The sequence below is a fragment of the Chenopodium quinoa genome, unplaced genomic scaffold (genome assembly GCF_001683475.1).
Source record: "Chenopodium quinoa cultivar QQ74 unplaced genomic scaffold, ASM168347v1, whole genome shotgun sequence".
Lineage (NCBI taxonomy): Eukaryota > Viridiplantae > Streptophyta > Magnoliopsida > Caryophyllales > Amaranthaceae > Chenopodium > Chenopodium quinoa.
The window spans coordinates 2,807,158-2,828,347 of NW_018744268.1; the positions used below are offsets into that span (position 1 = coordinate 2,807,158).

The 21,190-nt window shown below is 34.4% G+C and overlaps 2 protein-coding genes across 2 annotated transcripts in view; one reads left to right on the forward strand and one right to left on the reverse strand.

Moving 5' to 3' along the window:
- LOC110694877 overlaps window positions 1-13,971 on the forward strand; it is a 28,061-nt gene extending 14,090 nt beyond the window's left edge. Inside the window, exons 2-6 of the mRNA XM_021872049.1 lie at window positions 3-177; window positions 4,880-5,056; window positions 5,156-5,239; window positions 13,074-13,155; window positions 13,263-13,971. Coding sequence (XP_021727741.1) covers window positions 3-177; window positions 4,880-5,056; window positions 5,156-5,239; window positions 13,074-13,155; window positions 13,263-13,687 — 943 coding nt within the window. The 3' untranslated portion in view covers window positions 13,688-13,971. The remainder of the gene's footprint in view (window positions 1-2; window positions 178-4,879; window positions 5,057-5,155; window positions 5,240-13,073; window positions 13,156-13,262) is intronic.
- A 587-nt stretch (window positions 13,972-14,558) lies between these two features.
- On the reverse strand, window positions 14,559-19,301 carry LOC110694878 (glutamine synthetase, chloroplastic). The gene is made up of 14 exons (XM_021872051.1): window positions 19,084-19,301; window positions 17,727-17,993; window positions 17,496-17,535; window positions 17,293-17,396; window positions 17,105-17,153; window positions 16,897-17,003; window positions 16,395-16,482; window positions 16,162-16,290; window positions 15,995-16,069; window positions 15,626-15,679; window positions 15,513-15,550; window positions 15,218-15,377; window positions 15,046-15,106; window positions 14,559-14,921 (listed from the first exon to the last, which is right to left on the reverse strand). The coding sequence occupies exons 2-14, from the start codon at window positions 17,975-17,977 to the stop codon at window positions 14,782-14,784; spliced, it is 1,296 nt and encodes a 431-aa protein (XP_021727743.1). The 5' UTR covers window positions 17,978-17,993; window positions 19,084-19,301; the 3' UTR covers window positions 14,559-14,781.
- Between the last annotated feature and the right edge of the window lie 1,889 nt (window positions 19,302-21,190).

The following is a 21,190-nucleotide window of genomic DNA, read 5'->3' on the forward strand; positions in this document are numbered from 1 at the left end:
AGTAATAGTAATGGAGCCCTTGGAGATTCAGAATTTGAACATTGTATTCTCACTGAGAATGACCTAGAACACCTATTGCATATTCTTGAAGAAAAGGATGGGGAATTTTCTTGGCAATGCTTGATGGAACGCACAACATCAAATATGTCATATAAAGCATGGCGTCACGAGCCCGAGGTATAAATTAATTTTCTTAACTTTTTGATGGAGAACGTCTAATAGATAGAAACCACCTCAATGCCAATTAATTTATTTCAGATTCCCTAAATAATTTTAAGTAAAAGGGAGAGTCTATAATCAAGCAGTGACTTGTAAGATTGAGAAAGTACTCTTATGTCTTAACTTAAGTTAGAGAAACAAAACAAAACATCTTGAATGTCAAGTAAAATCCATCTGTCTTCCTAGGGGAAGAAAGGATTCTTGGCTATGTGTTTAAATCAGTATAATTGTCTAAAAACTACTTTCAATGTTAATGAAACAAAACCCCAAATTTTTGGACTAAGGCTTTGTTGATGTTAATGAAACAAAATCCAAATTGTCAACTCACAGCAATGTTCCCAAAAATGGGAAATTAACTTAATCCAAAGTCACTTTCCAAAAAAAAAAGCTAACTTAAATGGCAATAAAGAAATTAAATTTATCCATTGTGATTGAAAATTTTCCAAAACAACAAAAAGGAAATTTTTTGCCATTTTAACATGTAAGTCAAACCTTAGTTCTAAAAGGGGCAAGGCACATTGAGGTGAAAGGGTCCTTAGATGCCTTTTATAGTTAAGGTGCATTCAAAGTGCCTTAAACCTTAATAATCGTGTTGAACATATCTTGTACTCTAAACAACATAATATTTATTGTTCGCTACTATAACATGCAAAAGGTGGGTTTATATCAAAGTTATGGATCACAGCTAGAGGTGTAAAAAACCACCCTGAAACTAGTCGAACAAAACTCAATCAAGATTTTGATTTGTATCGACACAATAATTTAGCATGACTCAAATGTGAAGTAGACCTAACTCAACCTTAACGAACCCAACTGGATACCTGAATTGACACCTCAAATCACAAACATGATCACATCAGTAGTTAAACTTCTTTCACTCTATCTACTTTAAACTTTTAAAGTTTTAACGTAGGTTATTTGATTATATATTCTTAAGTTGTCAATCTTGCCATTCTACTTTAAGTTACCTCTTTAATGGGCTCATGAGTTGGGAACCTGGAATTTTGTGTCAGATTGCTTATAACACCTTAAGGCATGCCTAGGTTGATGTGAATGGAGGGAGATAATCATTGAGATAATTCATCACCCCTTAAAATGAAGATAACAATTACCCACAACCATCCCATTTTTTGTAAGTGCTGGTTGCTTATTAATATGATGTTGTTCCTTCATTTCCTGCACGGGGGGATGGGTCTGGTACAGGCTGGGTATGACTGAAATAGGTATTCGGGATGTCTTGACCTTAATGGAGACGGCTCAGAATTGGGTACGGTGTGGCCATGTGGGTGTACGGCAGGCACGCCTTGGGTACTGCTTACTGCCATCCCCTGCACTAATTAACCTCAAAAATTAAAAAGTGAAGGGGATTGAAAATTTAACTAAGGGTCACTTCACCTTCTTCTTCCTCTCTCTCTCTCTCTCTCTCTCTCTCTCTCTCCTACTAGCCAAGCAGAGCACTTAAATATCTCATATTCAGTCCACTAGAACTCGTCCACTCTCTCTCTCCTACTAGCCAAGCAGAGCACTTAAATATCTCATATTCAGTCCACTAGAACTCGTCCAATTCAATGTTATGAAATAAAAATAAGGAATTATTTTAGGTATTTGATTTGGAACGAAAGTCTTAGATTGGGGTTTTATTAGTCACTGATAAAGGTAAAAAAAAAAAGAGTTTTGGAGGCCTAATATTTAATAATCAATAAATAAAAATTCTAAAAAGTTAATATTATGAAAATATAATTTAAGACAATTCTAACAAAGTCCCACATGATATGCTCTATAAGGAAATTTTTTAAATTACCACCCGTAACACACACCTTTTTTGAAATAACCACCCATTAAATTTTTTATTTTATTTTACCACCCCTTAAATAAATAAATATTTAAATCACCACCTTTTCTTTCTTTTCGGTCACTTTTCCTGCCTTGGGGCCCACATAATGGCTATTAACGGCCAATTTAACCTATATTTTCATTTTTTCCCTCTATTTTGTTGTATAAAACAACTTCTCACACTCCTCCACAATATTGAAATCATTTACCTCAAATTCTCCAAATTTTCACAAGCTTTAATTTGACCCAACCTCACCTAAGTCCCAATTAGGTAAGCTCAATTCTTTATGTTCTTGGCAAATTAGGGTTCCTCACACAAATTAATTGGGGGTTTTCTAAATTTAGGGTTCCTGGCATAATTTAATTGGGGTTTTCTGAAATTAGGGTTCTTGACACAATTTAGTTGGGTTTTTTTTTTTTTTTGTTTTTAAGGAAATTAGGGTTCTTCCTACAAGTAAATTGTTTTGTTTTTGTTTTTTAATATGCAATTAGGGTTTTTCAAAACATTTATTATAAAATTGTACTTTTGTTATGAAAATTCGTAGAAACCCTAATTCATTATTACTAGGAACTCTAATTGACGAAATACCCCAATTAATTTGTGCGGAGAATCCTAATTCAGTAATCCCCCAATTTCCCAATTATAATGTGCCAAGAACCCTAATTTTTAACAAAGAATTAATCATACCTATTTGCAAAATTGTGCGTCTACACTTGTGGGGGGCTCGTCTTCAAATACAATTTAGCAAAATTCGTGAGAATTTGGTAGAAATTGGAGAAGAATCAACTAATTGAGTTGGGGGAGATGTTTTACAGATAAAAAAATCGGGGGTGAAAACATTAAAAAGGCTCAATATAGTCGTTAGGTGGGACCTACTAACGGAAAACTCACCGGTTTTTTTGAAAATGGTGGGATTTACTTGTTTTTTAAAAATTAAGGGGTGGTAAAATAATATAAAAAATTTAATGGGTGGTTATTTCAAATAAGGTATGTTTTATGGGTGGTAATTTAAAATTTTTCCTAACTATAAATCACAAAAGCTATTCAAAGTAGTGTTTGTAAATAGTGTCAAAAATGTGTCAACTAATACAAAACGGTGGAAGTATGATATAGTGAACTAAAAAGTTGTTTGATGCTTTAATAGTACTTGATAGTTGTACTTTTGCTTATAAGCTATTTTTTCCTTACTCTTTTGACTGCCACCTTCACTAATTGTAGTATAAATGATTAGGCTCTATTTTTTTAATTCTATCTTAAATAATGGAGCTCACTTACAAATACAATTTATGGTAGTGATTCCTTTTATTTGTTTTGTAGAATTATCCAAAATTTCTGATTTTTTTTGAATAAATTTTGTTACATCTACTCAGCTCCCTATTTTTTTATTTTATTTTAGGAAATTTTGAATTTTAACCGCAAAAAAAAAAAAGGTTTTTAATACTACAAAAAAAAAAAAAACAAGAAAATGGTTTTTAATACTACGAAAAAAAAAAATTCACAAAACAGCCCAAAGCAACTTAAGAATTGCAGCTTTGTCGAAATTCACGGTTGACTTTCTTTTACCACCACTGAACAGATCTGTGGATTAAATCCGTTAAGTGGGCCCCGTAAAGTACACGTGTCACAATTTTGTTGGCTGAAAAAAAAAGTTTTTTTTAAAAAAAAAAAAAAACCTAAAACTAATATAGCCACCCTACCACCACCACCACCACCAACACCAATACCTGACCACCACCGACACCCACCGAGGCACCGAAAATCTCTTCCCAGGCCACCTGCCAGCCCCCACCCCAACCTTACCTACACGCACCGGGAATCACCTCCCGCAGCACCCAATGTAACTCCAAAATGGCTGCCCTACCCCAAAATGGTCATGAAATCGGCCACCAACAGTCGAAAACAACCGGTTTTGGGGCTGAGTGGTCGATTTTGACCCTAAACCAGCCGATTTCGGCCATTAGTGGCTGATTTTGTGGCCGCTTTTAGGGAAAAGCCGGCCGTTTTGGGTGGGTTGTAGGTGTATTGGTGGGTTGTGGAAAAGGGTCGGGGGAGGTTTTCGGTGTTGGGGAGGAGGGGTTTCACTTGGAGGTGGGATCGGGGGCTGGGCTGCGCTCGTCAGATGGGGGAAAGGGCGCCTGTGGTGGTGGTAAGGTGGCTGGGGTTTTAATATTTTTTTTTATTTTTCTTTTATTTTTTAGCCACCTATATGAAGACACGTGGCATTGTGGCCACACTTAACGGATTTTATCCTAAAATTCGTTTAAGTGGTGGTCTAAACAAAAAATTGAGGTTTTTGGTGGTGTTAAATTGTTTATTAATTAATTTATTATTATTATTATTATTATTTTTTTTTTTTTGGTAGTGTTAAAAACCATTTTCTTGTTTTTTAATAGTGTTAAAATTCAAAATTTCCTTTATTTTATTCTTAATTTTTTTTTTATAAAATTATCTATAATTTTATTGTTTTGGGATGATGAGTTTCTATCACACTACCCGTTTTTGCTCCCGTAACGGTCTCACAAGCTTCTCCGACAAGTCGGAGACATTTCACTTTGAGAGATAACTCTACAACCTTATTTTAAAAGTACATAAGAGTATGCTCTTGTATGCTTGAGAAATATCTACTCCTTTGAATTTACATTCCCTTGGATGCTTATTTTCTTTCTACACCTAAGTTGGAGGTACTCATAGTTTATCAAATATACGGAAACCTACAATAAGTTAATACTAGTCATTTTGTTTGTTATGATTTTGTTTTTTCCTCTTTATTTCTTCATAAAATAAAAGACAAGATTTGAATATGTTTAAGTGTTTAATGTTTGTCAGAATGCTCCAACAATATATCGTAGTCGTACATTATTTGAGGATGCAACTGCTGAGATGGTGAGGGATTTTTTTTGGGATGATGAGTTTCGTCCGAAATGGGATCCTATGCTTACTTATTTCAAGATATTAGAGGATTACTCTCATACAGGAACAATGATTGTTCACTGGATCAAGAAGGTATATCTATCTTTCGTTTCTTTTAATTGATTTGAATTTAAATGCCAAGATCTCTAATTTTGAGAGAGTATATTATAAACTGGTATCTTGTGTGTGCAGTTTCCCTTCTTCTGTAGTGACCGAGAATATATTATTGGCCGGAGAATATGGGAGGCTGGAAAGGCTTATTACTGCATTACAAAGGTATAGTCTAGTGAATTAATTTTCGGTCAGTATACTATCAATAACGGTCATGATGTTACGCTATCGATTTGATGCCAAAGTCTTTTAAGGATTTTATATTATTATTATTTTAATTTTTTTATTTTTGAAGAAAAGGTACATGTGGAAGTTTGTATTCTATAAGAGAGTATTTGGATTGTGATATTTAGGAAAGGGTAGAGAATCAAATTGGTTCACTCCCTTGTTTGTTAGGACAATTTAATTATTTTGTTAGGACAATTTAATTAATCTCTTTACCCTCTTCATGCCCCCAAAGTGTTTTTCTCGGATTCCCCCCTATTCCCTTTCTTCAAGCCTCCTACACTACTACCAACACAACTCTAACCACCACCCGCAACCATTAACCCCGACCACCACCGTCCTAGAACCAAACCTTATATATCATTTGCAGTAGAGCTTAGTGAAACCTATATGGAGGGGGTAAAAGTAAAGCAGGCATGAAATGCATGTATGTGGCGTCCCAGCCTCACACCTAAAAGATGGAAAAAGTTGAGGATAATCAAATTTACCTTTTCATCTCTATAAATCCTATCTAGTCTTCAAACTCTTCCAAAGATCTATAAATATGCCAAACGGCTCAATTTTCCCAAGGGTTTGTCGGAAAATTAGATGTTTTGACATAATTGGACAATTGAACTGGATAATGGTTCTGTAGGCGTCGTTCGAAGTGCGCCTACGTTAAAGCATGTGTGAATATGCTTGGCACTCATAGGAAGTGGGACTTGACATAATACGATTAGGGACAAGGAAAGTATGGAGCCGCCAACAATTTTCTAAAGAACTTGTAAACCGTTCACGGATCATTTAAGGCAACCACGAATAAGGGACAACGTAGGCAACAACGATTGACCTGTGAAGGTTATACCCTATTCATAATCCATGACATTACTAACTCCATATGGTTCGGAACCACTAAAGGAGGATCGGGGATGATGGTACGAAGTGAGTCATAGAGTCACATTCGCCTGTATTGGCTTCTACTCGATTCTTATAGTGAAAAGTGAATCTTGCGATCTCAAAGGCATGCAAACAAAGATTCAATTTGCTCCAAACTATTATTAAGCTAAATTGGTTGAATATTAATGCAACATATAATTCTAAAATATGATCACTTGATTAAACAACAAGATTAAAAAGGAACTTAAACCGGTTGTCCAAATTATCTTATTAGGCGTGATTTTCAATTACATATTCCTTTTAGACATGCAATATGGTGATCATAAATAAATAATAGAACAAACATTAATATTGGAAGCAATTTAACAATAATAACGTTAGTCAAATCAAATATAAATTAACCTAATCATGATACTAGCTATATTAAAATAAAATAAGTTATTAAATTAATTAATTACTCACATTCTGCGCGTTCCTTTAAATTGCTACATCATGAATAAATTGTTAGTAAATTCAATAAAAAAATATAAATCAAATGGAAATTAAATTAAATAAATATAGAGTTGATTTGGTCCATTATTCGTAACATCTACATCTTGGTTTAAGGACGAAACCTCGAGTGTCGTATGGACTCCTTGGAGTGCTTAAGGGAAGAATGGTGAGAGAATAGGGAGACTAATGTTTAGGCTAAAGATGGAGAAGAGAATGATTTTTGATGATCAACTTGTTGATGATTGAAAAAGGGGTGATATGAGCTCTTTTTATAAGGAAAAAGAAGGGTCAAAGTATTAAGAAAAGATAAGAATTCGAATAGGAATAATACTCTTGCGATATACAACAGTTCTTGTGGTTTTTGTTTTTATCATATCTTTTGATCCAGAAATCAGAATAAGATAAATAATATGTCGTTGGAAAGCCGTTGAAGTCTAATTTCTAACCCAACTGAAATCAGATTTAAATATTTTGTAAAATAAAAGATATGGCCGAAATAGTGGGATGGTGTCAGTTTTTGATAGAGTTTGGTATTTCATTCATATCTTTTCTTTTATAGCTCGGAATTGATATTATAATACATCATTGGAAAGATAATTTCAAAGGCTATCCAACCATCTAAGATTTGGATAAAAACTATGAGGCACGAAAATAATATCCGACTATCTTTGAACGTCTTTCAATTCGAATAGAAATAAGACTTTCAAGAAGAAAAGTTTTATTCAATTTCAAACTCTTTAATATTATCTTTTCAAAAGGGAGGAATGAGATTAAATCCTTTGGACCCTCCACATGATCATTGGGTCTTAGGTAAGGTGGGCTTAGGTTCGATTTGGGCTCAATTTAGTATTTTGACCATAACTTATTCGTTATTATTCGGATTTGGCTTATAATATATCGCTGGAAAGCTCTTTTCAAGCCCCATCCAACTATTTAATCATTGGAGCCAAATTATGGACTAAAATAAACTGGTATAAACGTTTTTTTTTTTAAAAAGGACACGAAATGAATTATTTTGGGTTTAAAGGCACAAAAAGAGGAAAATAAGTTATGATTTGGGAAAATGGGCTAGGAATTGGGCTGGTTTATGAAATGTATTGAGATTGAATATGGATTTAAGCACTCCAAGATTAAGTGCTCAACCCAACCAATAATGGCAATGAAAGGTTGTTCATCATCGAGTTTGGTTTTGGGGAGACATTTTTAGGTGTCTACAGATTCTTTTAATGGAGATGTTCTTGCATTACAAATGATTGAAATTCTCACTGGATGATAGCTAACTTTGTTTAGAGGAAGGATCAATATTAAAAACATTGTGTGTTTGTGTGAGGGGGGGGGGGGTTAGAAAGAAATGTAGGTGAATGGTTAGGTTAAATGAAGAGTTGAAGTGGGGGAGCGAAGGGACCATCAAAGGAAAAAAGGCTTGCTTCATTTCAATTGCTACTCTATTTCCGCACATTAATAGTCTGAAATGGATCATGTCATATGTATTATGACTGACTCCCTATTTATGTCGATAGAGAATTATTTGTAATAAGAATTTTCCATATGGACTGGTTTGCTATAAAGTTATAAAAGTGGATTAGTCGTTTATTAATTTGGGATTCGACATGTATTTGAACCTGTATGAAAAAAATTAGATGAAGGAAGTGCGTTCAAAACCTGCTATCCTTTTTCAAGTCTTTTATCTATGTTCAAATGATTTGACTTTTCAATTTGCTTCTAGTCTTTCTCTCCTTCTATCTTCTCGTTATTCGTCTCAAGCTACAATTCTATGCCATAAAAGTCAATGAAGGTTAAACAAGTTCAAAGGTGAGGAATAGTGGTGCCATGGCGTGGTGGAGCCAAGATTTTCATTATGGGTGACTTTCTAAATTTCGTCAAAAACATTAAATACAATCCTAATTTTCTTGATACTTATTTAATCTTATATTTGAGTCATTCCTATTTTTAGAAAGATTTGTTACTCAAAAGGTATTAGCCAACAAAGAACTAAACCTTCTCTTACAATGATGTTTCCAAGAATTTCATCTTATGGGTTCGAAATGCTTGAAGCATGAGAAAAAGGAGTGCCAAATAAAATTACAATTTAAGAAGTTTAAATGAAATTTTAAATGCATCTTCAGGTGGAAATTGTTCAGTTCTGTGATCGTTAAAACTTTGGTGGGTTTGATTTATCTTTAGCAGTTTTTTTTGTTTAATGTCCTTGGTTAATCATTTTCATCTTTGGATTTTTCTTCCGGGGGTTTTGGGGTTGTCATCTTTCTAGCAATTATAAAATGCTTAAGGTAAAATAATTTTTTTTAAAGGAGTGAGTGCTTAATTAGGTCTGGGCGAGACGTTTTGGGTTCGGCACACAAAAAGCGCCCGAGGCGCACAACTGCACATGAGGCAAAATTTAACCAAAAATTTTCAACTGCCCATATATCGCGCTTACTTCAAAAAGGCGCACTGACCCCCTAGGCACAGAACCCCTCTCGCTTCAGTGCGCCTTAGAGCTTTTTTATACATTGCGCAAGACTTGACGAAACTTAGGGGAATATGCAAACCACTTGATTGCATATTTGCCTACAAACTACGTACAAGAATTTGTTTTTAGGGAACATGTGTTTCTTTTGTTCTTACCTAGCTCTACAGGTGAGGATAAAGAGGATAGTAGGCAATTACATTGAAGGATATGAACCTTGTCACCACCTAGATGATTACTCCATATGAGCTAGGTATTTAATCATTAAAATCACTTTTTAGGAATGAGCCTTTTACACCATAAATAGATAGCTAGAGAGTGAAGTGTTGGCTAGAGATCGTGTAAGGATATTATGGTCTAATAAAAGGAGAGTTTATCATAATCGTGATTCATTTAGTAAATAGTTAGAGAAACATAGTTAGGGCATTAGGGAGGGTGCATGTACTCAGTAGTGGATTAGGAAAGTTTTTGGTGATAATTCATAAGTTGAATGGGGAAGTTTTTGGTGAAAATCAGCATGATTTACTTTATTATTATTATTTAAATTATTTACTACCTCCGGTACATGTTTTGTGCAACATTTTCCAAAAACGGAAGCCACACCTTATATGAAACAAATTAAAACTTTCTTTCTTTAGTAAACTTTTAAAAATAAAATTACCAATATACCCCTTACTTAAATTCAATTAGTACATTAAAGCAAATTTTATTAAGTTATTGATGACTTAAAGGAAAAATGAAAACTAATAATCCCACTTTTGTCAATTCTGTTCATAACAATTTCACCTTTTCAAAACGATGCCACCTTTTAACATCATTTTCTTAAAACAAGTCTTTTACCGGATAATGAAGTTGATAACCTGTTGGAAAAGGTTACTAGCCACGTGTAACCTTGTAATTGGTTTTTTTAAATTTTTTAATTTTTAAAATATATAAAACAAAAAATAACAATCCAGCCCCTTCCCTAATCCCACACCAACCGGAGCATCCCCCTTCCCCGCTGTCAACCACTAATAATTGTAATGCTCATGTCGTCTGAAATTGGAATTAGGGTGTGTGTGTGTGTTGGGGGGGGGGGGGGGTTCGTGGATGGTGGGCTAGTGGTGTCAAATTTGATCAAGTTATAATTTATGAAATTATATGTTCAGTAGACAAGAATTTATCAATTGGAGGTCTCTCTTTAACCGTGTTGAGGCTGAAGAACTTGCTCATAAAGTTGCTGCTCAATTTGATCTTATCGATCTTCAATCCATCAATTGGAGGTCTCTCTCTTTTACTCTGCTTCAATTGTTTTTTTTTTTTTTTTTTTTTTTTTTGGGGAATTTTTCTGAAATGTCTTATTCAGTAAACAAGAATAATGGTATAAATTGGATGGATTTTTGGGGAAGAAGATGATAATGTTTTATGGATTTTTAAAGAAGTGAAGTCTTTGATTCCTGGTATTTTTCATGGGTGCAATGCTGCTGTCTTTGCTTATGGTAGTACTATTAGCGGAAAAGCTCAATTTTGTATTTTATAGGGAGTTTCATGGGTGATGGGGGTGTCGAGTTTATGGGGCACGGTGGCCAGGTGCGGGTGCAGATGAGGTTTCAAGTCAGGTGAGGGATATGGTTGGGAGTTCAGGGTGTGGTTTCAAGTAGCGGTTTAGTGGTGGTTATATGGAGGTCTGGTGGTGGTTATATGGAGGTTTGATGATGGTGGTTATGGAGGTCTGGTGGTGGCTATGGTGGGTTACCACTAAAATGGATTCGAAAAGTGGGAGGTAGGAGGAGATGTAAGAAATAAAAAATAAATATTAAAAATAAAAAAAATTTAACCTGTTATTAAGGTTACAAGTAAAAGATTTCGAAAAGGCAGGATTATTTTGTGCAGAAATAGCAAAGGTGGGATTATTAGTTTCCATTTTTCCTAACTCAAATTAATCTAATGATTTTCACTTAATTCAACCCCTCACTAATTAGAATAATCCTTTTCAACCCCAATCAACTATTGTACTTTCATTCTTCACCCATTTTTCTCCATCTCCTTCAACCATCACCTTCAATGGCAACCACCACTTTCAATGGCAACCACCACTACCACTACCACTACCACCGATCTCTACTCTATCTTCATCTACACACAAATTTCTCTCTCTTTGCTCAATTCCCCTCAATTCAACAGCAACCCTGCTATGGAAGTCATTGATGGGGTGGGCGGTCTGGTGGGTGGTGGTGTGTGTGGTCTGGTGGGTGGTGGGTGGTGGTGTGTGCTGTTTCAAATGCCCCCACTTTGTTAATTATGCTTTCCCATTTTTTTTTCTTGGGCTTTGTGCACGTAACAAGTAACGGAGGTAATATTTTTTATTGTTCATTTTTCTTTGAACTTTGGAAAACTAGTGATTAATAATATTGTTATTGTTATTGTTATTGTTATTGTTATTGTTATTGTTATTGTTATTGTTATTGTTATTGTTATTGTTATTGTTATTGTTATTATTATTATTATTATTATTAGGAAAATTTGTAATTATTAATCCCAACTTTAGGCGATTTACTTTCATTAATCCCAACTATCGATTATTCTTAAATAATCCCAACTTTGAGGGGCGTCTTCTTTTATCAGGTCCAAAAAAACCGGTGACCTAATTAAAAGGTTTGGTTTTTTTTTTCCTTAAATGCCCACATGTCGCAATTTCATTGGTCAAAAAAATTAGAAAAAAAAAAACAACCAAAACTCCTCTCAATTCCGGCCACCAGCGAAATCCCAAACAACCACCCAAAACCAACAGCCGCACCAAACCGTGACCCTTAAAACCACCCAAAACCACCAGTCGCACCAACCGCGACCCTTTAAACCACCCAAAACCACCAACCGGGACCCATAACCACGACCCTTAAAACCGCGGCCCTTAAAACCACCCAAAACCACCAGCTGCACCAATTGCAACCTCGACCTCCATTACCACCAACAGCGCGAATCCCCCTCCCCCTTTCGCCGCTGATTCGCCATCCCCTTTGCGCCGGTGATTCCCCCTCCCCTTTCACCGTTGATTCCCCCTCCCCCTCCCTCTGTTTCTCGCAATTTGGGGTTTCGGGGGCTCGGATTTTGGGGTTTCGGTGGCTGGGTTTGGGGTTTCGGTGGTTTTCGTTGGGGTTCAGTGGTTTTCGGTTGGATTTTGGTGGTTATCGGCTGGGTTCGATGGTTTTCGGTGGGGAGTTGGTGGCTGCTAGGGAGTAGGTGGTGGGGCCGCGTGGGATGAAGGGAGGATTTTTTGTTTTTTTATTTATTTTTTTTTAAACTTTGGTTTTTTTTTGGACAAATTAAGTGTTGACACGTGTCCAGTAACCTGGTATAACAGGTGATTGACTTTCGTTGACCGGTTTTGGCCTGATAAAAGAAGACGCCCCCCAAAGTTGGGATTATTTAAGAATAATCGATAGTTGGGATTAATGAAAGTAAATCGCCCAAAGTTGGGATTAATAATAATAATAATAATAATAATAATAATAATAATAATAATAATAATAATAATAATAATAATAATAATAATAATAATAATAATAATAATAATAATTATTATTATTATTATTATTATTATTATTATTATTATTATTAGTAGTAGTAGTAGTAGTAGTAGTAGTAGTAGTAGTAGTATTATTAGTATTAGTATTTTTTGTGCATCAGGTTTAAGATAGTAGTGTAAGACTCTTCATTTGTAGACCTCAATAGCCTCACAACGGTGGAGCTTTATATTTGTTGGTTGTTTCACAGAGATCTGAAGTCACTCAGAAGAATTCCTTTTGTGCTGCATATTATTAGTAGTTCTTCTTCATGTACTTTATGCTGTCTTATTTGTGTGCAGTGTAATCTTAACTTAAATCAAATGCATGAAATGGAAATTTTCGTCACGTGATAGAGTTCAATTAATGATATTCATTTGCTCATTGCAATTTATAGGGGGTCCCGTATACAAGTTTGCCCAAGCGTGATAAGCCAAGGCGTGTAGATCGTTATTTTTCTAGTTGGGTTATCAAACCTGGTGAGTGCATCCAATCTTGCACCTTTAAATAAAATCTTGTCAATATTATTGCCTTTATATTCTGCAGATATATTTATTAATTTATAATTTACTGGTGAAAATTGCAGCAAAGTCTCTTAGAGATGGACAAGTGACTGCCTGTGAAGTTACTTTGGTTCATTATGAGGACATGGGTATCCCTAAAGATGTGGCGAAGTTGGGTGTGAGGCATGGAATGTGGGGAGCTGTTAAGAAACTACATTTCGGCATGAGAGCATATCAAAATGCTCGGAAACCGGGGGTATCCCTTTCCAGGTGTGCCGTGATGGCAAGCATTACTACAAATATTTCCTTTGGGGATACCTCTGAGGGAGCTTCTGGTGAAAACGAGCAGAGTCAGTCTTTAGACCTTCAAACATGTAAAAAGCTGGGCATCATAGACTGGAAATGGGTTCTTATAGGAGGAACTGTAGCAGTGATTTGTGGACTTCAAACAGGGGTTCTTAGAAAAGCTTTGCTGGTTGGAGCAGGGAGGAAAATTTTGCGGAGCTGAGATACATTTATCGGGAGTTGTAATTCTTGTATAAATGGTAGGATAATGTATCTCGCAGTATCCTCAAATATTCATTCATTTAGTGTTAACATTTTCTTCATGTTCGTGTAAGTCTCTTTGTAAAAATTACTATGTATTTGTTCACCTTCCAATTCTTTGTAAGTTGCAGTTAACCACCGGCTTTCCATTGTACTAAACCATCAGTAGTTTTTATATGTAAGGTTGAAGTACTTGTTTGTAGTTGTACGGAACCTTAGCCATGAAGGAGCTAATGTTTGATACTATCTTTGTTTCTTTTTTTAGTTGCAACAATTTTTTTTTTTATATCTCACAAAATAATACCTACCCTTTTATTGCAATTAAAGAGAAATGGAGGCAGTATTTCCATTATAATTAGTAGTCTTTGGAACAAAATGTAATCTTGACAAGTTCAGGTAACAAAACCTGGACTTCAATTCCTTGACCTTCATCTCATGATCCTGACAACACACGGTCCATATAGAGTTGCTCAATTATTGACGTGCTTGGTTATCTTTGCTCAATTAATTTATTTATTACAAGGTCATCAAAGAAGATAGGGAAGAAGCATATTAATTTTAATTAAAATGCCGATGTCTTATCTATTGCAAGAACTTGAATAATCGTAAGCAGAAACAAAAGTATAATCGATCAATTGTTGATTAGTATACCTGATAAAATTGACCCATACTTGATTATATGACCCCAAATGCCTTAACCTTAAATTAAATTAACTAGCTGAACTTTAACCGAAATTAATTGACACAATTTGACTTGATCTGATCCGACCGTTTCGGGTGCATGTATAAGTGCATCCAACGATACAACCACAAATCAAACCAAAAGAAAACCGTTATGAAGCTTCATAAGCAAAATTTAGATAGGTAGCTCTCAAATCATAACATGACATTGTGTTATTCATGAACTCCAAAACAAACAGCTCAAAAGCTGGGAATAAGAGAGAAAGCATTCACACTCCCCAGAAAACTAAAAAACTAAAAAAATTAAGCAAAGTTCATTCATGAAACATTCAATATTGGCCCTTATAATTAGTAAAGGGTTTGTTGGTAATGGAACTAAACATTGAGAGAGAGTTTTTGAGCTGCAAGTGCCTCAGCTTCAAGTGTGGGTTCCCAAAGAATTGTTGTCTCAGCTAGCAAACCTGTTACCACATATGGGTCCATGTTTGAAGCCGGTCGCCTGTCTTCTAAGTATCCTGTAGAGAATCAGGACATTAGTACAATAAGGTTTATGTTATGACGGTTGCTTTACATTGGTGCAACTTTCTCACAACCCCTTTAAACCATGTTACTTTTACAATGATTGTATGAATATCTTACCTTTCCCTTCCTTTTCTGTATCACGTCCTACACGGATTGAGCAACCACGATTGGCAACACCCTGAACAGGTTATTTGCATAATATTAACACTTTGAATAACAGATTAACAATAAGCAAATATTCACCTAAATACAGCCAAAACAAAATGTGAAGTAGAAAATGGACTTATACCCAAGAGAATGTGTTGATGTCTGCAGTCTCATGCTTCCCAGTCAACCTTCTTTCATTCCCTTCTCCGTATGCAACGATATGATCTCCATGGCGTAGAGACAGATTCAAAATCGCCTTCTTTATCACTTCATATCCGCCTTCTTCTCTCATTGTCTTTGTACTAAGTTAAAACAACAGTTGCATTCATTAATATTAAACTTGAAATATTTTCAACAGGTTAAATTAAAACATTCACAAGACTATGTCAAACAGTACAAAAAATGAGAAGAAAAATGTAATGAAAATTTCAAGTTACCTGTAATTGGTATGGCAACCTGCACCATTCCAGTCACCCTGTCGAAAAGGTGGGTGTTCGAGAAATGTTCAAATTTATTATATATATACTTAACAAAAGCATAATAGTAATACCTCAATTGGCTTTGGATCAAGCGTCAGAACTACACCAATTTGTTCAGTAATCCTCTGTTTGAAGGAAAATAAACCAGTTAAATACTATTAAAATGTCTTTGATGTTATGATTAGTCGGTCATATTTACTGGACCAAATTGGTTCTGATCGAGTCAGTTTCAGACTTTCAGTTGGAGACTAGTACAAAATGGCTACATTTTTTCCTGCACACCACTGATATAGTTTAGATGTTTTGGATAATTGGGTACAAATTAGTTTTGTCGAGATTTGGGTATGGCAATAACTATCCTATTGTAATTACTTGTAAGTATCCACTATAACCGGAATTTATGTCATCAAATACCAGACATTAAAGTGATTGGTGAATACCTCAAGTATATATCTGGCACACCAGACATGATCTCCAGCTTCAATACCAACACTAGGACCAACTTGGAATTCCCACTGCAGGAGCAAGTAAATGCATTTGGCTAGTTAGCTATAAAAAATGATGAATTACTGATGATATCCAAGTTACAATGGTGTAAGAAGAAAACCTGGCCCGGCATAACCTCCCCATTGGTTCCACTAATGTTAATTCCAGCATACAGGCAAGCTTTGTAATGAGCATCAGATATGTCACGTCCAAAAGATTTTTCAGCACCAACACCGCAGTAGTATGGACCCTAAAAATGCCAAAATCACAATTCATAAGTAAACATTGTTCTATAAGCAGAACAGCGCATCATGTTTAAAAGAAATGTCGGTGAATTTGAGGTAATTGACAGACCTGGGGACCAGGATAGGCTCCTACAGGCCATCCCAAGGGCCAATTAACATTTGGTTGAAGCAGCGTGTATTCTTGCTCTATCCCAAACCTGTAGAGGCATAATTAGTATATAGAACGAAAAAAGGGCATAGTAAAAAGAAATTTTATCTAGCAATTTGGAATCCTATAAATGTTGACAGCCCTGAATAATTTTGCAATGTGCATGCTTCGACCTGAAGTCTAATGGGACCATCTTTACAGTGAAATCCTCTGAAAGTTACTGAAATTTATGGTGATATTGCTACCCTCTCGTCCCCTAACACCGCCCTACTGCAAGAAGATCTGTGCAATGATTCATGAAAACTACAGGGAAGTGGCAGTCTCTATTTCCTAACAAGTTTCCCTTTCATTTCTATTTTATTTTCAGCTGCTAACTTCTTTCAGGTAACTTCAACATTTGATTTCGAAGTGATGACTATAAGTGTAATCAGAATACGTATTGTCAGTGAAGGAAAATTCATACCATGGAACCTCAGAAACAACCTTTTGGTTGTTGAAGATCTCAGCAGCTTTGTGTCGTTTATTAGTTGGGATTGGTTCTCCTGCAGGTGTGTATGTGTCACAGATTACCTAACATACAGTATAGAGCAATTAGGTTTGCAATCTTATACGATCAAACTTCATGTAACATCATAGTTATGATTATCTAGTTCTGTCTATATTTAACTCACCAAGATATTGTTACCACCACGGAATGGATCCTTGAAAATTGCTTGGGGGCTGTAGCGAAAGATATGTGACAACAATAACTTAATCATCATACACTAAAAATATCAATCCCCGGAACATACTTGCTTCGAAAACAAGACAAGAAATTTGTGAAACATTATGAAGGTTTGTAGTTGTCCAAAAATCTTACTATAAGATTACTTCACTGTCTTCTCCTGGTGCTTGCCCTGTGCTTGAGCCATCATAGTTCCACTTGGGAAGCTCAGATGGATGCTCAACAGGTTTCGAGATAGTCTGGTGCATCAAGAAATATTTTTTAGGAAGAAATTGTGAAATAGCTACAATATTTAAACTATGATTATCTATCAAGCTACATTGTCAATGTCACTATACCCTTGATTTGCTTCGAAGATCAATTCCAGTTCCTCCAATCCTGTTCCAGAGCACAATTCCAATTCAATTAGTTCTATAATTCATTACGAGCCACCAGCCTAGCTTTGCTACAAATGAACAAAAAACAAGCATAGCCATACAACTATAGTATAATCATTTTGATGCTACAAGAATATCATCTAGCCTAAAGTCGTCAAAGTTTCAAAATTCACATCAGGAAAAACAATATACCAAATGTATTCTGCAATAATCTTGTCAGTGTATGGACTGACATCCAAATTGAGTAGTTGCTCCACCCTGTTTATGGTGCCGCTGTCAGACTTGAGAGAAGAACATACTCTAAACTTGGTTGAGCACTTCATAGATCCCTTTTGACCTTGTTTTAACAATATGGAAGTCCAAGGGCTTGGGGTCATTGAACTTGTCAAACCTTTCGAGAGTTTCATCTGACATTGCATGCTAGGTGCAAGTATTTGTGCCATGTTTGGTCACTCCTCCCTACGAAACAAACATATCAATAACAAATATTAGAGGATTACATCTGTAAATTACTCTGAATCAGCGACAATGACAGTGAGCATATGTTTTAAAATTCAGTCTCAGTTTACAATCATCAACTTAAAACAGCCTACCATATCATATCTGAATTGTATTATCTGATATGAGTTCATTGAAATATAGAATGAATTCAAACTGAAATGTTAGTCCTTAATATCTCAACTTGGATTTGGACTAACATTTCAATTTGGACCACAAACATTAAAGCTTCCCATAATATAGCTGAGCTCTACACTTGCACACGGATATATCTCTTACTCGAGTATCCACAACTGAGTAAGATAATATGTACAGGTAGAAGATAGCATGACGATCTAGTCATCTACGCAATTAAACTCACTCATTAGGATAGTAAAACATGCTTTTTGCGATAAGGGACACATTTAAGTCTGGAATAACCGAGGGATTATTAACATACCTCAAAATGTTCAGAAGTACTTAAGATGAGAAAATGACATCAGAACAACTATAAACACACACAATTGAAGTCCATTAATAGTGCCACTAATGCTTATATAGTATTAAATTGGTATTAGTACGTTGTTTTCTTTATTTGTTCTCTAATTAAAAGCAAAAAACATCCAAGAAAATTCTTTTTGCTAAATTAATACCAGTACTAATTTCTTTCTACTTTAGCCAACTGATCATCACAGCTGATCATAACTTCTTTGACCAATATTTTAGTACAAATTGAAAACGATTCCGTTCGCAAAATTCAAAAAACAATAACAATCCTGATTGGATCTAGCCAATGCCAAACTCTTGGAACAATCAGATAAACAAAATCAAGCTTCTGACCCGAGAAAGTCGTTGGAGTAGTACTTAAGACCTGGGATCAAATCTCTCTACGACGAACAAAAAGAATGTCATTTACAGTACAACACTATAGAAAATACAAAATGATGCCAACCTTTAAAATTTCTATTAACCAACTTTTCCATGTCATTAACTTATTAAATCCCTACTTTTAATACGTAATATAAGTACAACACTAAATACAATGTAATGCCAAAAAAAAAGTAGTAACTACCTGAGCTCTTAATCAGTTGGAGAAATAAAAAAAGTTGGTGAGAAGATTGAATGAGGAAGAACAGAAGTGAGAAAACAAAGGTTGGTAATATTGGATAGTTTAATAATATAAAAATAGGAAGAAAAATAATAATAAGATTTGGCTTTTGCAAAGTAGATAGGGGTGTTGCACATTGAGTGGTGAAAAAAACAGTTTGAAAGATGCTTTGGAGGCCTCAAGAGAATCTCTGGACTATATTTATGGAATGGAATGATCATCGTCATGTTGGAAGTTAACTTTATGATAAGGTTTCTTTGTCTTGCTATTGTCATATTGCCTTTGTGAATTCCACGGATAATACGGGGATGATTCAATTTTCAGCTTTACCATTTATTATATTCAACTGATTTTTACTTATATGAACTAAATTGATTTTATTTGAACTTATTAGTATTTATTAGAACTTTTTTTTTGCCCTGATTAACCCTGATCACAACTTAATCTGAACTTAATTGAAAATAAGGTGAATAGATAAGGGCATTACTCCTTAAATTTTTTTAAATGTACATTTATCGAGACTCAATTTTGGCCATTGATATCTTTGATTGTTTATATTTGTAAAAAATATATGAAATAATTGAATTATAAAAGTAGATATCGTGACTAATCTAAAGATATACTAATGTATAACTATAATAATAAAACTAGTTTCAGTCACAATGTTTTATTAAAATTTACAAGAATTTATAATTAAAAAATTATTCCCTTAAAAAAGTGTGATAAAGTTTCATTTTTTAAAAAAATTCTAAAAAGTAAATTTTAGATTGTATCCAATATACAATATGAATATCTTTTTAATATATAACAACTTATGTTTCTATAAGTAGTTGCTAAAAGACATATTGATTAAGGAGGAAAAGATTGCATTACATTGTAATTTCTTTCCTAATATTAAAAGATGTGGAAGATTTGGAGTAGGAAGAAAAGAAAATTAGTAAATTAATTAATTCTTTCCTAAGATGTTTTTCAATATATATATATATATATATATATATACATACCAAATGTTAACACATGTTACTTTTTATTCACTTTTAGTACTCTCTTCTTATTTTATGACTTGCTCTACTTTTTTTTTGCGACCGTATTTATTACATGTTCCATTTTTTTTTTGTATACCTTTCACACTATTTACCAATTTCTTCTTTCCTAGTAGACCCCAACTACCATATTTTAAATTTTCTATATTCTCTTTCTTCTCAACTTTCATACTTCCTTTTTCCACTAACCCTACTTCTTTCATATTTTGTTACTTTCTACTATTTCTCCTAAACTTCAGCATAGGGAAAAATGGAGAAAGTATATCTTTATAGATTTTATGAGTTACGATTTACTACTTATATATATATATATATATATATATATATATATATATATATATATATATATATATATTAAATGCATTAGTTTAACTGGCATATTTGCCGAGATTCAATTTTGACCATTAAATTGTAATAAAATGTGATTATAAAAATAAACATTTTTTTTAAGAAAACGACTAGTTGTAGACACCCATTTGTGTCTCCCCAAAACCAAACCCGGTGATGAGTACCTTTCGCGTCTAATCATAATTGAATGAAATGAAAGTATGGAAAGTCTAGTGTTGCGGATAGTTTTAATTTCTTTTCTCTTCTCTCTGTTTTTGAAAACCAATTTTAAGAAAACAGCCAATACATTTTGGTTTGATCCATAGCAAGGGTCCAATAATGGTGTAGTTGGATGGGGCTTGAAAAGAGCTTTTCAACGATATATTATAAGCCTAATTCCGATGAATAATGAGGAAGTTATGGCCAAATTACTAAATTCGGCCCGGTTTGATCTTTATATGCGGCCCAATGATCTAGAGGAGGGCCTAATATGGATTTATCATTACTAATGGCAATTAGAATTGATTTTAGTCTTCTAGATTCTTCTAGAGGGTTCTTTATCATTCCTAGTTCAATTAGCATTGATAAATTGACTTTGGTTGACTTTTTAGAGTTTTAATTAGAATAAAAGAGTGTTTTTAAGGAAAATACAATTTTGCCCTTCTGTACGGCTAAATTTTATCAGAATTATGAAAACGAGT

Bases quoted from the DNA above. Each gene is read 5' to 3' on its own strand.
- LOC110694878 (XM_021872051.1), bottom strand. From the start codon at position 17,977: ATGGCACAAATACTTGCACCTAGCATGCAATGTCAGATGAAACTCTCG. The intron at 17,536-17,726 runs GTATATTGTTTT...GCTCTGGAACAG, and splicing joins ATTATTGCAGAATACATTTG to GATTGGAGGAACTGGAATTG. The intron at 14,922-15,045 runs GTAAGATATTCA...GATTCTCTACAG, and splicing joins TACAGAAAAGGAAGGGAAAG to GATACTTAGAAGACAGGCGA.